The sequence below is a fragment of the Melospiza georgiana genome, chromosome 3, assembly GCF_028018845.1.
Source record: "Melospiza georgiana isolate bMelGeo1 chromosome 3, bMelGeo1.pri, whole genome shotgun sequence".
Classification (NCBI taxonomy): Eukaryota; Metazoa; Chordata; class Aves; order Passeriformes; family Passerellidae; genus Melospiza; species Melospiza georgiana.
The window spans coordinates 43,548,422-43,563,639 of NC_080432.1; the positions used below are offsets into that span (position 1 = coordinate 43,548,422).

At 39.0% G+C, this 15,218-nt stretch overlaps 1 protein-coding gene across 1 annotated transcript in view; it reads right to left on the reverse strand.

Moving 5' to 3' along the window:
• Positions 1 to 658: 658 nt before the first annotated feature.
• The window catches only part of ZFAND3 (zinc finger AN1-type containing 3), a 134,433-nt gene continuing 119,873 nt past the window's right edge, over positions 659 to 15,218 (reverse strand). Inside the window, exon 7 of the mRNA XM_058020694.1 lies at positions 659 to 3,287. Coding sequence (XP_057876677.1) covers positions 3,133 to 3,287 — 155 coding nt within the window. The 3' untranslated portion in view covers positions 659 to 3,132. The remainder of the gene's footprint in view (positions 3,288 to 15,218) is intronic.

The following is a 15,218-nucleotide window of genomic DNA, read 5'->3' on the forward strand; positions in this document are numbered from 1 at the left end:
TAACTTACCTTTACTAGAACACAGCCACCTTGTTCAAGAATCATGCACTTTTATCATTTAAAGTACCATAGGAATTTGAGGAAAAAAAATGGGTGAATGTGAATCGGGCACAATTTCAATTCCAAACGACTTTCAAATTTTTAAAAAATTAATAATTACACATTCTCTCTCCCTCTAATACAGAAAATTATGGGGTTTTTAATTAGCCATGTGTTTTTAGCATCTAAATGTTTAAGAAACAATAGTTTATTCCTCTGTTTATCCATTATGAATATAGCTCATTCTGATTTGGAATACAGCTACTCTAGGTGAGGCTGTCAAAGTGCATGAAAGAACATTTAACACATTTTAGTGCCCGTGCTACAGAGTACAGTATGCATTTGACTTGAAGAGTATGCACAACTTATTCCTTTGATTACTGTATCTAACCTCAAAGTTAAATGGACCAAACTGGCTTCGGTAGATTTGCTTACAAAACAAATCCCTCAATTCAAACCCAGTAGAAATACTATCCTTCCCTTCCAAACCTGCAGAAAATCCTGTCCACCCTTCACCAATTGTAAATTCAGCTTGAAGTTACTGACCCAACCTTGGTCCTTCCCCGTTCGTATTTCTTACATGAATTTACAGTAGAAATGGTGCAAAATAGCAAGACCTGTTGGAATAGGCAGAAAGGACTTCAAACTTTAATCTGATTGGTTTAATTTTTTTTAGCATGAGGAAAAAGAATAAAGTTACAAGATTCTTTTAATATTTTCACAATGTTAAACTAAAACTGAGCTCTAGGCTACATGTGTAAGTAAATCTAGAACACAAAAGGGTTAAATAAGATCTTCTTTTAAGATACAAGAACTTAAGCTTTCTTTACGTTTAACAAACTTCACAGAACAGATACTGCAAAGGAACAACCCCCTCCCCAACTTTTTGTTTAAAGTGAACATTGTCCATAATTCACATGAACTTTAAGTAGTGTCCTCTCAAGAGCCACCTTGAAACCGTCTGCACTTGTAACGAGATTAAAGAGAATATTAAGGAGGAACAAAATAGCATCTTCAGTATTAATGCAGAAAAGTCTTGTGTATCAATCAGAATGCCCATCAAAACCTAGGATAGGATTTTGTAGGAAAAGAAAGTGCGTATCACAGCAGCCGCCAAAATCCATGTTTTTTTTAACTCCTCATGGCAAATGTAAATAATATCCTTGGACAGTCCCTATCACCAGGACCACTTCCTGAAAATGCAGCCCATTACAGAAGCTTTTGCTGCTGGTTCATATTCTTGAATAAGAACAAGGAAAAAAACAACAGCTTGCCTTCCAGACAGCTTGCATTTATAATGATGGGACACTTCTGATTTGCTTCATGGTTAATGCTAATACAGTCAGATGCTGAGTGTGTGTGTGGAGAGACATATATATATATATGTGTATTACATATATATGTATTCTTTTTTTATTAGTTGTCTAATTGTTAAATGTTCCTAACTGGCTACCAAAGTAACAGTATAATTTGGCCTATAAGGAGTTAATTACCTGTAACAAGTAGAATGGAGGATGACTCATACAAGCTGGGGTTTTCCAAGTGACAGGTTACTTCACCCTCAATGTTTCACATCTGCCCAGTAATTGAAGATGAGAAATGTCGATCCCTCCCTCAGGTTTTCTTACAAACGTACCCATTGTTAGTAACTTACTAATCGACTGTGAAGTTAAACTCATTCAGGATTAAGCTGGGCGACATGGGCACGAATCACTGTTACCTGCAGAAGCCCCGCGTGCAGCAGGAGACAGCCCGGTTACGGTGTTTGCTTTTATGCTTCCGAAGTGGCAAAGCTGGTGCGGCTCGGCTCAGCTCAGCGTGACACAGCGTAACAGAACCAAGGCTCTGACCAGATCCAGGTCATGCATTCACATCCACCTGCTATACTCACTTTGTGGGCAGGGATTTTCCTGGGCGCGTTCAGCTGCATAGAAGGAGGGCTGGTGGAGCCCCTTTGATTATCTCATTGACACTCTGAACGTGAGGAACACGAACTCACTCTGACAAAGGGCGTTTGTTTTACAGGTTGTTCCCCAATACTGTTACTGAATTCCGTTTGCTACAAAATGTCCTTTTTTCCCCAATATGTAAGTCTAGCTACAGAAAGTCAGTCTGTAGAATCCAGCCATGGCTACTGTGCTGTGAATTAGCCTTATTTGATCAATTATCAGATACCTGCACTTAGCAAAAGGCAAACAAGAGCCAATCAGGTTTCGGCCAGTGGGAATGGCTGCACTGCTCAAGGTATGTGGAATCTGTTCACACAACGCGTAGAATCTCTGTGGATGCCATGTAAAAAGTTATGCACCATTTACTGCTCCAGGATGGAGTTGGCTTTAAAGAGAGATCATAATTTAACAGAGAAGAAAGAAAAAAAAAGAAGGAAAAAAAAAAATCAAACCCTGATAGGTTCTTTATAGTAAGATACATATAAAAATTTTTCATAAGAATCTCTGTCCCCCTTTCTTTTTGGCTTCCTGGGAAGAACCGGAAAGGTGTTCCTACCCCAACAGAATCCCTGATGCTGGTGACACTGCCTAACTCAAAAGCCACATGCGATGAAGGCACGAGTGACCAGTCAGGTCTTCTGGGCTTAAGCAGCTGCAGTTGCTGCTCCAAGTAGTATTTCACCTCCTCAGGATTCAGTAGCAGTGAAGAGGTGAAAGGCTGCACATTAAACAGTTTGTCCGAAAGCCATGTGCATAGCAAACTTTTACACCAGCTTCTATACAACTATTTGTTTTAACTCTGCAGCTGGAATGTTTCCAGCATAAGGCTTTTAGAGTGACTCCAGCAATAACAGAAGCCTTTGGATTTTTCTTGCTTTGTTTAAATCCACTAGCCATACTCAAAAATAATATTTCTTCATGTTTTATTTTTATACGGTGGCTAGCAGGCACCTTAGTAACCAGCCAGAGATAGATTTCAACCACCATCAATCCCTAAACTACAGTACCAGGACGGTTGGCTAAAGGAAGGAAACTGATTGGCTGTAGTCTGAAACTTGCCTAGTACAAGGTGTCTGGCTGACTTTGTCCTAAATAAGGCTAACATTAGTGAACTAAGAGAACAGCATTTGGTTGCAGTCTTGCACTCAGGAACATCCTTCGCCAATGCGTTGGCAAGATCTCCCTACTTTCCGATCCAGTTTCACCATTTTCATGATGGCCTCCTCGCGCCCGCGGCCCATGTGGTCGAACGTGCAGTCGTGCTGTTCGGGCAGGCGGTGCAACATGCAGAACACGTAACCTGCCACAGGGAGACAGGAGACACGGTTAGGGACTGCTTCCAGAGCTGGCATCTCATCTCAACCCCAAGTGAGTAACCCCCCTCTACTGGGGATTACTCAGTGCTCAAAAATTCACACTATTTCAATCCTTTACTTATTTTCTTGCAGGGTAACAAATATTTGATCATTTACTGCCTTTTGTTGACAATTTATCAACACAGTACCAAAGCTCAAGTCATACAAGATTTGTGGGGTTTTTTTGCCATCCTCTCATCCTATACAGGAAACCTCCAAAATCATCTAGGCTACGTACCATCTACAGAGTAACTAAGCTAATGCTTTTGGGTTTTCACTGAAATCTTTCCTACTTTTGAGTGGACTTTGTTGTCATTTCTGAAACTCACCCATGGTACTCTAGGGTGATCTTCCAAGCAGATTTTCAAGTCAGAACTGTTGAATTTAAGCACCTTTCTTCCTCCTCACTGCCAGCAGTGACAGCAGGAGAGTTCACTGCTCCTTCGCTATCCTGGTTTTCAGAAGCTTCTCCCCATGAACCATTCTGTCACTAACCACAGGGGGGAACAGGCATTTGTCACAGGGACATGGCATGCCACATCACTTTGCTCTGCAGCTGAGAAGTTGAGGTTATTGTCTCTTTGTCTAAAGCTCCTCGATGTTACTCAGCTTTCTAGGGAGCACGTGACTTAGAAACATGCCAAGACTCTTCCCTGCAGGTGAGGAGGGCATCTGCCATAGACACCACTTTCTAGTCTACAAAGGAAATCAGCTTTTTCTTTCTTTGTCCCTAACACCTTGTAACAGTAAAGACAATGCCTCAAACTTCCCACCTCCAAGATGAATGTTAAATAGCAGTGGATGCTATAGGAAGGAAAAGCCACACAGATACAGGGCCCACCAGTCCACTGTATAGAAACCAAGTGTGGTTCATGTAATATTACCTGTGCTGGGATATTTTTCCTACCTGATGGTGCAAAGAGTAACACTTTGCCTCTTACTTGAAAGCTTTACATTGCTGCTGCTCCCTAAATGCTCAAAAGATATTCAACCCACAAAATTATAATATTTGAGAGATGGAAAAGGATAGAAATGAGTGAGAGAATGATTGGGAGAGTGTTTTGTGCATACACACACACACACACATATTTATGAGAATATGTGTGTGAAATATCAATACAGGAGAGAACAACTTGCTACCTTTATATTAGAGTAATTGTTAAGAAAACAGAAAGGAGAAAAGTGTTACAAATGGAATTATTTTTAAAAAGTGAAGAAAAATTGATTTATCTTTGTTTCAGTAGCATCAGGCTATGAAAAGACACGGCTATTATCTGTGTCTGGCTTTGAAACCCAGTTCTAGGAACAAAGCCAAAAAGACAAGTTTTCTGTATTGGTATGTACAATTCAGAAATATGTATGGAAACATGCAGATTGAATTGCTATGTATCTGACCCCTTGTGATCATTGCCTCCACTTCAATCTCAATCTGGGTCATACCACACACAAATGTGACAAATATCTTTCCTAAGGTGCCAAAAATTCAAGATCTTATTGTTAAAATGAAAATATCCTTGGACTATAGTGCCAATACTGAACAGGCATTTCACTCAGTTCCCTCTCACAGAAAGCAAGGTCTGAAGGCTTCTCTTATTTCTTGAAATAAGATATCAAATTGCTGAACCAAAGTCCACTGCAGGTACAAGAATCAAAAATACCTACCTGGATGAGCTCAAAAATCAAGTTCATCATCTTATGTACAATGAATGTCTAAGAAGAAGATGCAAGACACCACAAAAATATGGATTGGGCAGGAGGTGTATCACCCCCCTCTAAATAAAAATTTGTTTTAAATCCTGGCAGTTTTACAGATCCTTTCCAAATGTTTAAGAAGCATATGTAGAAATGCCATCTAATGTTACTGAAAAGAAGTCTTGAAAGTTTATACCATTTTCTGCACTGCTTCACCAAGACCCTTTGACAATTCTGTAAATGTAGTAAGGAAGTTCATATTTCACGTGATTTATCACTTTTGAACGTGACCTTTCAATTGTGCCATTTCTTCCCCTTCTACAAAGCCTCATGCAGACCAGCACAGCTTCATGATATTCCTTTCTACCCTGCCACCCCTAATACAATCTATCCTCTGATTTGCCCAATCTTTATTTCATTTTTCAATACCTTTTATTTCTTTACAGAGCACCTGTTTTCATGCAGGAAAATCTGTACTGTATGCTATATTTATTCCACATGACACATTATTTATTTTTTTCTGTTCCCAAGAAGTTTTTTTTTTACATTCTTGAACAAAGTTTCAGTAACTGTCCACAAAAGAATGGCAAGTGATTTTTATTTTTCCCAGAGTATGGGAATAGTATGTCTAATTTCAGTGACTAAATGATCTAAATCTGTTATTAATATATGCATATATATATATTTAAATATGTACTGCTAATTAGAACAGATAGTATCTAATGAAAGAATACCCAAACTCATTTTGAATGTTACAAAAATAGTTCTGCATATATTGGCTGGTTCATGGAATGGGTCTTATTCTGGTTGAATTAGCAATGCAGATCTCCTGGAAGCTCCATTTCCAAAAAGAGAATTCAGATCTTTATTCTCACTGCTACAAATGCTGAAGTCACTTTAAAGATTGGAATTTGGTTTTTTGTAGGTTTTATTTAAAATTTAAAGGCCTTTAAAACACTGTTATTCAGCAACTAATTGAGTGACATTAGTTCTGAACATTTTTTCATTAGTTCAGAGTGGGTATATTCAATTAGGTTATTACTGCTGTATTCACTCCTTGTTTCTTCAGTGGTTTGAAAATCAGAAGGGACACTCTGTGCTCTGCACGTGCACAAGTGCCTGAGCTGCATCAAGGCCATCAGATTTTACAGCAGTTCCATTACTGACTGGTGTGTGCTGGGGCAGAAGGCCAACAGATGCATCTGTATTTTGATCCTTAATGCCAATCCATATTTAGAGGTGAAACCTTTTCTCCTGAGAACTCTGCTTCTACGGTTACAAAGCAGGTTAGATGAATGAACTCCTGCAGTGTATATGCTGCTAAGTTCATTATGGGATGGTATCAAATACTGGTTGTGTCTCTTAAAGGAATTTACTGCAGAAATGCTTCTTTTAGCACGCTATCACTAAAAGCCAAAACAAATAACTTTTCTGCTAGTGTAAAGAGCATTGCAAAAGGGAATCCATCTGCCAGTGGAAGTTCATTTGCCCAAGTCATCAACCTAAAACATGCCAGATTTCCACTCCCAGTGCAGAAGATTTCAATCTAGTAAATGTAATAATACATCTCACAGCTCTGCAACTGTTTTCTGATGTTAGAAGTAAACTATGAATCACCCACTCCTCAGGTCTCTAATGCAAACATCTTGGAAAAACATGTAGTGCCTCAAAACATTTTTGCTCCTCTGAGCACCACAGAAACTTCTACACAATACATCATAAAAAAATTCACTTCCATTTCATCACCAGAGCAAAAATGGCTAAAGCCATAAAGCAGAGCACCATCCCTGCCTTACAGAGGAGCCACTCAAAGGAAGCCCAAGACCGCACACCAGCAACTATGAAGCTGCTTTCATCATTCCCGAGGAACCTGATGGGAAAGGATATTGGAGAGAACAGAAAACAGAATAGGCTTCCATATTCCAGACCAGAAAGTTTATCACAGACCTACAGCATGCTGTGTGTGGGTAATGACAAACAATTGCCCTTTCTCCTTTGCTACACTCAAGAGCCCTGGTACATTTTTGAGTTTCTGAAGGCTGAGCCGTTCAAGTATCACTGCTGACATGGAAAGGCAAAGCCCTTCATTACCAAGTACCATCAATCATCTTAATTGTTCACTCTAGACATTTATCCTTTCATTGCAGGCACCAACTGCTCTGAAGGTTTAGCCTTTATGCTACAGTGACCCCTTTTGATACATTCAAAGAAACTCCCACTGGTAGGTAAAAGAAAGTGAAGTCAACATTACCATAAAACCCTGAGCTTCTGATACTTAAAAATCATCTTACCTATCCCACTAGGATCAGTATTTATTATTTTCATTCCCAAGTCAACAGGCAGAAGTTCAGAACTGTCAGAACTTGCACCATTTCCAAATTTCATTTAATAAACAACCTATGTTTCCATAGAGCCCTATACAAAGCCCATTCAAAAGCAGTCCTAGTAATGACACAGACATAATCCTGTACTGTGTGCTTTGACTTCACATTTTTCACAAGATATTTTACTTGTCTTGCAAATTTGAAATTTTAATCAACATATGTTCAAACAGAATTTAAAAATACCTTGTGACTTAAGAGTTGAAGATACTGCAAAAATTCTCTACCAAAGGTTAGAAGTAAACTGTGTAAGGTTAGAAGAAAACTAACTACACCGAAGGTATTATCTAACAAGGTATTGCATGAGTCTACAAGCAGATTTCTGTTCAAGAACAGATTTTAACATCTCTTTAAGCAATGAACATATCTGCAGGCTATCACACAGCACAGCCAAACCAGGCAGATGAGCCAGCCGAGAAGATCAGCTCATGCTGCTGCACTGTTCAGAACAACTGCACACCACTCACCCCCAAAACAACATTTCTGCATCTCCCCCGTAGCCCTTCCAACTGGAAAGATGATATAATGTGTTGCAAATTATACTAACATACTAACAACAAAACTATTTATAAGTAAGTGTGGACAGAAATTTTTTCTGTTTTTTTTTTAAAGACATGAAATAGGTAAGAAATGACTGGAAGAGCAGAACAAATAGCTACAAAGACACAAAGCAAGATGCTAAAGGCTTCAGCACCTGAGAAGTGCAGTGTGAGCCAGCTCACTCCCTGTGCTCTGGAGGCTGTTTAGCAAGAACCCGCGGCAATGCAAAGACGGGAATGTGCGCTGTAGTCCAGCCAGGCAAAGCTTCCAGGGCAGCTCGGACACACGGCGTAGGCAACAGAAATGTATTCCAGTCTGCTGGTATCTGGTATTATTCTCTTTCAGACAGCTCCATTCATGCATCTACTCTAATTTAATCTCTCCTCTCTGTTTGTGGGAATGCTCTGCACTAGAATTGCCAGCTTTCATTACACAACTCAAGGAAATTTCAGGTTTACTGACATTTTCTGTATAAGCAAACCAAATCCCACAAAGCTAAACAGCGAGGTTTTGGAAATAAGTGAACTAAACTCTTCTGTTTCTCTTTTCCAGCTTTGAAAGTTGACATGGACTTTGACAAAGTGATAAGTACCTCAGAATAACTTGGTTGGGAATCTTGTCATTCATTTCCAAGGGGAAAGAGAGGAGCATGCCACAGTATGATAAAGTTTTTAACCACATAGATGTATTTATTAAAACTCCACAAAATTTAGGTACTCCTTTCTATCATTTCCACTCCAAACTGAGTGGATGGGGAGTGTTAACCTCTAGGTACTCAAAGTCAGAAGTCTCTAAATATCAATGCACATTGTCTTAAGCACTGCCCTCTCAAAGCACTTCAGTTCCATGAATCTTCACAAACAGCACACAGCTGTAAAAGGTTCACAAAACATACAGGAGGATGAAGTGTACTTTTCCTATTAACTTATTTTTCTAACCATTTGCTATGATCACTGCAACTTAATTCACGGTATTTTCTTCTTCATACAGATCATTGATACCTACTCACAACTACCAAAATGATCAACAGCTGAATTAAAGAGAGGAAAAGGAAAGAGGTGGTGTAAAACACCTTAGAATGTTTCTTTTTCTCTGGCAATCTGTCCCTGGGACTGGATGGGCACCCTGAGGCTTCCCTCCTGCTCTCAGTCAGTGATAATCTCAGGTTTCATGCTGGAAGCATATAGCTCTGTGATACCTCTGGTGCTACATAAGAGTGCCTATGAGATTCTACAGATTCATTTTGTATTTCTACTACTGGTTGTACACTTAGGAGAAAAGAAAGGAGTAAGATTTTTTTTTTTTCTGTTCTTCCTCTATTTTGTTCTCTGCCATAAAGAGGGTAAAGAAATGTGTATGTATCAGCATTAGAGACAGAAAAAGCATTTGTGGAAAGGACTGCCCAAGAAGTGAATGGAAGAAGTTGTATACCAAAGAGGGAGGACATAATACTGTAACAGCCGCTGGACAGGTACGGTTAAAGATTCTGCAAGAATTCTTCCAACTGCAAGGAAAAGACTCTGTATTTCCAAGTTTGGTCACGTATAACCTGTGTTTCAAAGTTTTTTTCTGTCTATTTCCTTTAAGATCATAAGCCTGGGAAGCTGCTTTAGGGAGCACACAAGAGATGCAGTGTGGCACTGTGGAGACCCTGCCAACAAAGTATGTTTTATCCTAGTTCGTGCTAATTTCAAATACACTTTCCTATTTATCTGACTACTAGCACAGAAAGATGTCAAACTATTTTTTCCTACATTGAGTGTGACAAATTTTGAACAGAGAATTCATATCACTTCAGGACAGAGCAGATGCTGCTTTTTAGGGATTTTTTTGGATCAACAGTTCTTAGAGAGGCTCTACACAAGGCACTACTCTATTCCTTGTCTTCGGAACTAAGAAGAACAACTCAAAGTTTCCTCCTGTTTCTTTGAAGACATTGTATTTGGAGTGGAAAAAATTAAGATATGGCACTCTTCTAGACTCAATTTTTAACTTTTGCTATATTGAACACTAATCCCAGAGAAGCAGGGAAAATGTTTAGGAACTGAGGTTTAGGAAAATGTTTAGGAACTTAAGAGCTGAGGTTTTCAGGAAATTATTTCTGAATTTCAAATAATCCCTAACCAAAGTCATAAATACAGCACATCTACTTTGTAATAGTAAGTTGCCATTAACAAATGTTTGCTATGGGTCAGGTCTGACTGACTGAGTACTGCACGTCTCTAGTCAAGATTGTGTCCCAGTTCCATCAGGCACCAGAAGAAGATGGTGGTTAAATACTTTGATTTGGACCAGATATTTTTCTTGCTGCACAGAACTCATGCATTTGAGAGTAAACACTTCCACATCACAAGTTCTTCACCCACAACAGATTTGTAAGTTAAAGCTGTTATCTACTGGTGACAGCCTATCAGTACAATTCAGGTCCAGAGACAGGGGAGTAGGACCATGCAATCAATACTCCCTTCTAAAGTGCTTTATACCACAGAGGTCACTGACTTACCCAGTGGTGACAATGGCATCTGTAGGCTCCCCTTCTGACCTTACACATTGTCCCTGGCTTTTGGTCTCAGCTTTACCCACAGCAGTCAGGCACAAGCAGCAGCTGTGACACCACAAGCTCGCTCTCCAACCACCACAACTGTTGGGTCACTGCTCTTGAGTAATCTCTGCAGAACTGGGCTCTGGTCCCAGTTCATCTGTGATAAAGGAGCAACTTCCCAGAAATTAGCATTTTAATTTGTCATGTAATCTGTTGATATAACTGGAAGAAACATTTTTCACCAAAGACTTGTGCAATTGTTGAAACACAAAGGCAAGGAAAAAAACCCAAATAACCAAAACTGGTTAAACTTTAATTTAACAAGAGGATTTTTGGAGAAACCATTTTGCTCCAAACAACTTACAGCATCAAGTGAGGTATCAGATAATAAACATCAATGATCAACTTATTTGAAGGAGGGGAAAAGTAAGGTTCAAAATTAAAAGTTTAGACTTTAGGTAGGTGAAGAGTTTCCTTATTTAAACAATTGTGTGATTTTGCAATGGCATATTCGAGAGGAATTAGTATCACTACTACACTTGTAAAAGGAATATTCATTGCCACATTTGCATGACCAAGAACACACTGAAATAACACTGCACCTCCAAAATAATTCATAGTTTCACAAGGTTATGTGGGAAAATGAATCCAAAGAACAGGATGCACAGAAAGAAAGCAGAATTATGTCAAAAAGGCCTCCTAGTGTCCAAGGCAGCTAATGAAGTAGAGGTAACTTTTACTAAGAGGTTACACTATCACAACTGTTAGTACTGCTATAGAATTAGATCTTCCATGGGCTATACCAGCTAATCAAGAGGCATTTGTTTCCTACTCAACATATTTAGATTTGAGCAGTGTAGCCTCTCTAGATTTGAGTGGTGTGAAACCTTAAATAAGTGTCCTGAGAAATGGCAGGTGCATGACAGAGCTCTCCTAAGGTCAGAGCTGGGACTTGTGCAATATTTAACACTTTAAAAAGAGCTGTGTGAGCTTTAGTACTTCTAGAATTCTTTACACCAAGCCCACCTGAGCTTATACACTTCTCCCAGAAGCTGAGGATTTAATTAAAAGCTGAAGTGTACCCAGAAAGTTAATTAAAATAGCAAACAATACCTAGTGATTCAATAATGTATGTCTGTAATTTTGTTTAGCCCAATGAAAATGCAGGAAAGATAAGGCTACTAATAAAGACCTGGAATGAATAATGAAAGGGTCTGTGCTAACATCCAGTATGTGTGGCATTAATTGTAACAGTTCTCCTGGATCCTGCATGTATTTTGACTTCATCACATGCTGAATACAATTGCAGGTTTGACTTTCAGTCTATTTCCTGAGTTGTATTACTTATGCCCAGGGTTTCAGTAGAGGTTGCACCGTAGTGATCTACAGTCTGAGAGCAGCTGGGCTGGCTGGCCAAACAAGAGAGATGCAGCTCTACTTCCTTTAAACCTAAATAAAATGTGTTTTATGTCTTCATTCCTTATTTACACCTTCTGTTCAGGGTCTCTTAGATTACATCTTCTGCTCCATGAGAGTTTTCTGTTACTCTAGCCTCTTGCAATCTATGTCAAGAGTAATTCTTCTTCGAATCACAGGAAAATAGAGCTCCGTTCAGAAGTCCAATTTACACCACAAAGGAAAACAAATGCTTAGAGCAATGTACACTACCACTATTTCCTTTTTTTTTCTTTTAGTGTAGATTTACAAAGCATTCCTGGCTCCTGCTTGTTCAGAATATGGCAGGAACCCATACATGACTTGTGCCTGTAACTTGCAAAAATGTCATCAACTCAGGAATGTTTAACAGCTCTGAACACCTCTGTAAGCATTTGCATTTCAATAAGCATAAAGATACAGTAAATATTACCTTTAAAAACTTACTGAATACTATTATGTGATTATAATATCCATTGATGCAGTTTCTCAGCTCTTGAAACTTTCCTCCAAGGCCAGTAAGACTTAATACTAAAAGGCCCTGACACAGACTAATCCTATTCTTTTTACATTTGTGAAAACTGATGCACACTGATCTCAATGCCATTTCCTTAGGACATCATTATCCTAGGAACATCCACATCAAGCAGTCTCAAGTCTCAGTACCTACCTTTAACACCTTCTTATAATTGAATTATGTACTTAAGGACCACAGTGGTATTTTCCTCTAAGATAAGATTTTATTTAAGGGCACTCCTTAGGGGAAAAATACTCTAGCTCCTGGAAAGAATTCTGACTTTTCAAGCAAATTTAGACAATTCCTTTCAATTATCCTTTTTCTCCTCCCAGTTCTGGTGCAGCAGTTGTGGCTATGTTCTTTCCCCATTTCTTCCTGTGAATATCTTAGACTTTCATCAACAAAATTCACATTCCTCCCTACCTAAGCCTTACCTTGTGGTAAGTTACCTAGCTGGTAATGTCCCTTCAGGATTAATCAGATTATTATGGCATATTTTTGGGCCTTCTGTGTCTACTTCAAATATCAAATTCTAGTAGAATCAGTACTTCTGTGTACAGCTGTTAACATATGGACAAACATGTCTGAATCACTTTTAAGGGGGACTTATCTGTCCTTTTTTCCTAAGAAAAAAATGACTCAGAGACTGAGCAAATACTTCCCTAAAAGTACTGAAAAAGATATGAGATAGTCTCAGATAGATTTTTATGTTCAAGTTCACTAGGCCATGTGTCTCTTGTGCATACAAGACAATTAAAAATTGTATCCTCTTCCACTTTACGGAAACACTTCATTCTTCTGTAACTACAATACAGGTATGTATGGAAGAAGATTTAATGCTGATTTTTCACCCAGTACTGCAGTTTCCATTTGAAAACCCCAGAAGCTTATACACTGATGGACTTACCACATCAGTAATGTCAAAAGAAAACCACTTTTTCTTTTTAGAAGGAACAGCCTAACTTGTTTTACTTAAGGAGAACTTGGGGACTTAAGAGATGAGCAGCCCATCTCAATTAGATGGACTGATTGGGACTACAGGAAGGCAAGGAACAGGCTCAGTACACATTACTAAATCAACACTGCCAAACTTTTGGTAGCATAATGGAAGAAATCAAAATCAGCACATCCAGTAAGAAACCCATGTTAATTGAACAAGCTGGAGAATTATACTGGAGCCTCTTCAAACAATATTTCATGATTCCTAATTATAAGGAGCATGAACTCCATTAACACTTCTAAAGCTGTGGACAGCTTTTCTGAAACCTAGACACTAAAGCATTTTTCTGGGTTCTACACTCGGAGTCTATGATGCACCAATTAATCAACTACTTCATTTCCAGTACTTTCAGAATACATATTAGAAAAATCCAACATTAGTTAACAGCTCCTATTCCTCATCAATTAAACCGGAGTCTTGGAATAACATCTTCATAAAATACAACAAAACAAACTCCCCCCATCTGAGTTCAAGTTCAAACTTCAATAGACTTTGTGTTTTGTTGGGTATTTTTTTAGTACTTGCAGCAAGATAAGGTAAGATGCTGGACATTCCTGAAATGGCTGAAGCAAAAGAACTATTCTGGGAGCAACTCCCTTAGGAGAGCAGCCAACACAGGACAGCTGAATGTGGCACATCTCACAGGCTGGCAGTAAAACTTGCCAGGGCTGTAGTAACCACTCACTAATAAGATTTATTTTAATACTCCTTACTGAACTGGCTGACTCATACTCCCCAGAAGCACTGTGCATATTTCATCTTAATCAATGGAAGTACATCTGTTATACCAAGACAGAATCATGCCCTGAAGCCATTTTGGCTTGCACCAGATAAACCTTATCCATCTAGAAAGCGAATTTACCAGCACCATTACAAATTCTCCTCCACAGAAAAAGGTTCCATGGAAATGGAACTATGATTTAATATTTGACCAAGTTTTAAAAGAAACATTAGTTTCAATACATGTTGGACAACTTTGTGTAAAGATGGAGCAGCTTATATATTCAAATTTGTTTCTTTTCTCCTGTTTTTCTGCAGATTATTTCTAAATTAACTGAGTAAATCAAATCACTCCAAATTTATTTTGGCACAATCCAAACAAGTGCTTCATCTCCTGTGTTTATGGACCAGCAGTTCTGTTATCCAAGTTAAGAATCTGCAGCTGCTTTTCTTCCACTTTTTTGATTACTCAATGACAGTGAGACTTGCTGCCATTTTATCTGCAAGTACAGTCTCTGCTTTCTGGATGTATTTTGTCTCTGCTAGTGCTTGATAGGAGTCTGTTTTTCTTTCCCTCTTATCCCTGTGCTTAGACCAAACAAAACAAACCAACACTAACACCAAGAAAAGAATTTCAAGAGATTGTTATAGATTTATACAGAACTAAATGAAAAACAGGGATGTGAAAAATAAGCACAGTAACTAGGAAGGAAATTTATGCCCTTCTAGAGGAGCAGGCTGTGGTGGGCCATGTGCTCCACTCTCAATTCCAGGTGCTCAGCACCCCGAGGTGGCTCTCTGGCTGAGTTGCAAAGCTGGACTCTTGTTTCCTGGCTCAGTCTTATTGCTGTAGAGGCCACTTGTGAACTCCATCCCTTCCAATCAAAAAGCAGACAAACATCAGTACTTGCCAACATCTCACAAATTAAAATTGCAAACCACCACATTCTGCCTTCACCTCTGCCTGAGGTTAGTGCTCACAAGCAGCCTCCCCCAGGAGCAGCAGCGAGTGCACAGCTGTTAGGCCAGATGCATTCCAGGAAATTGTCG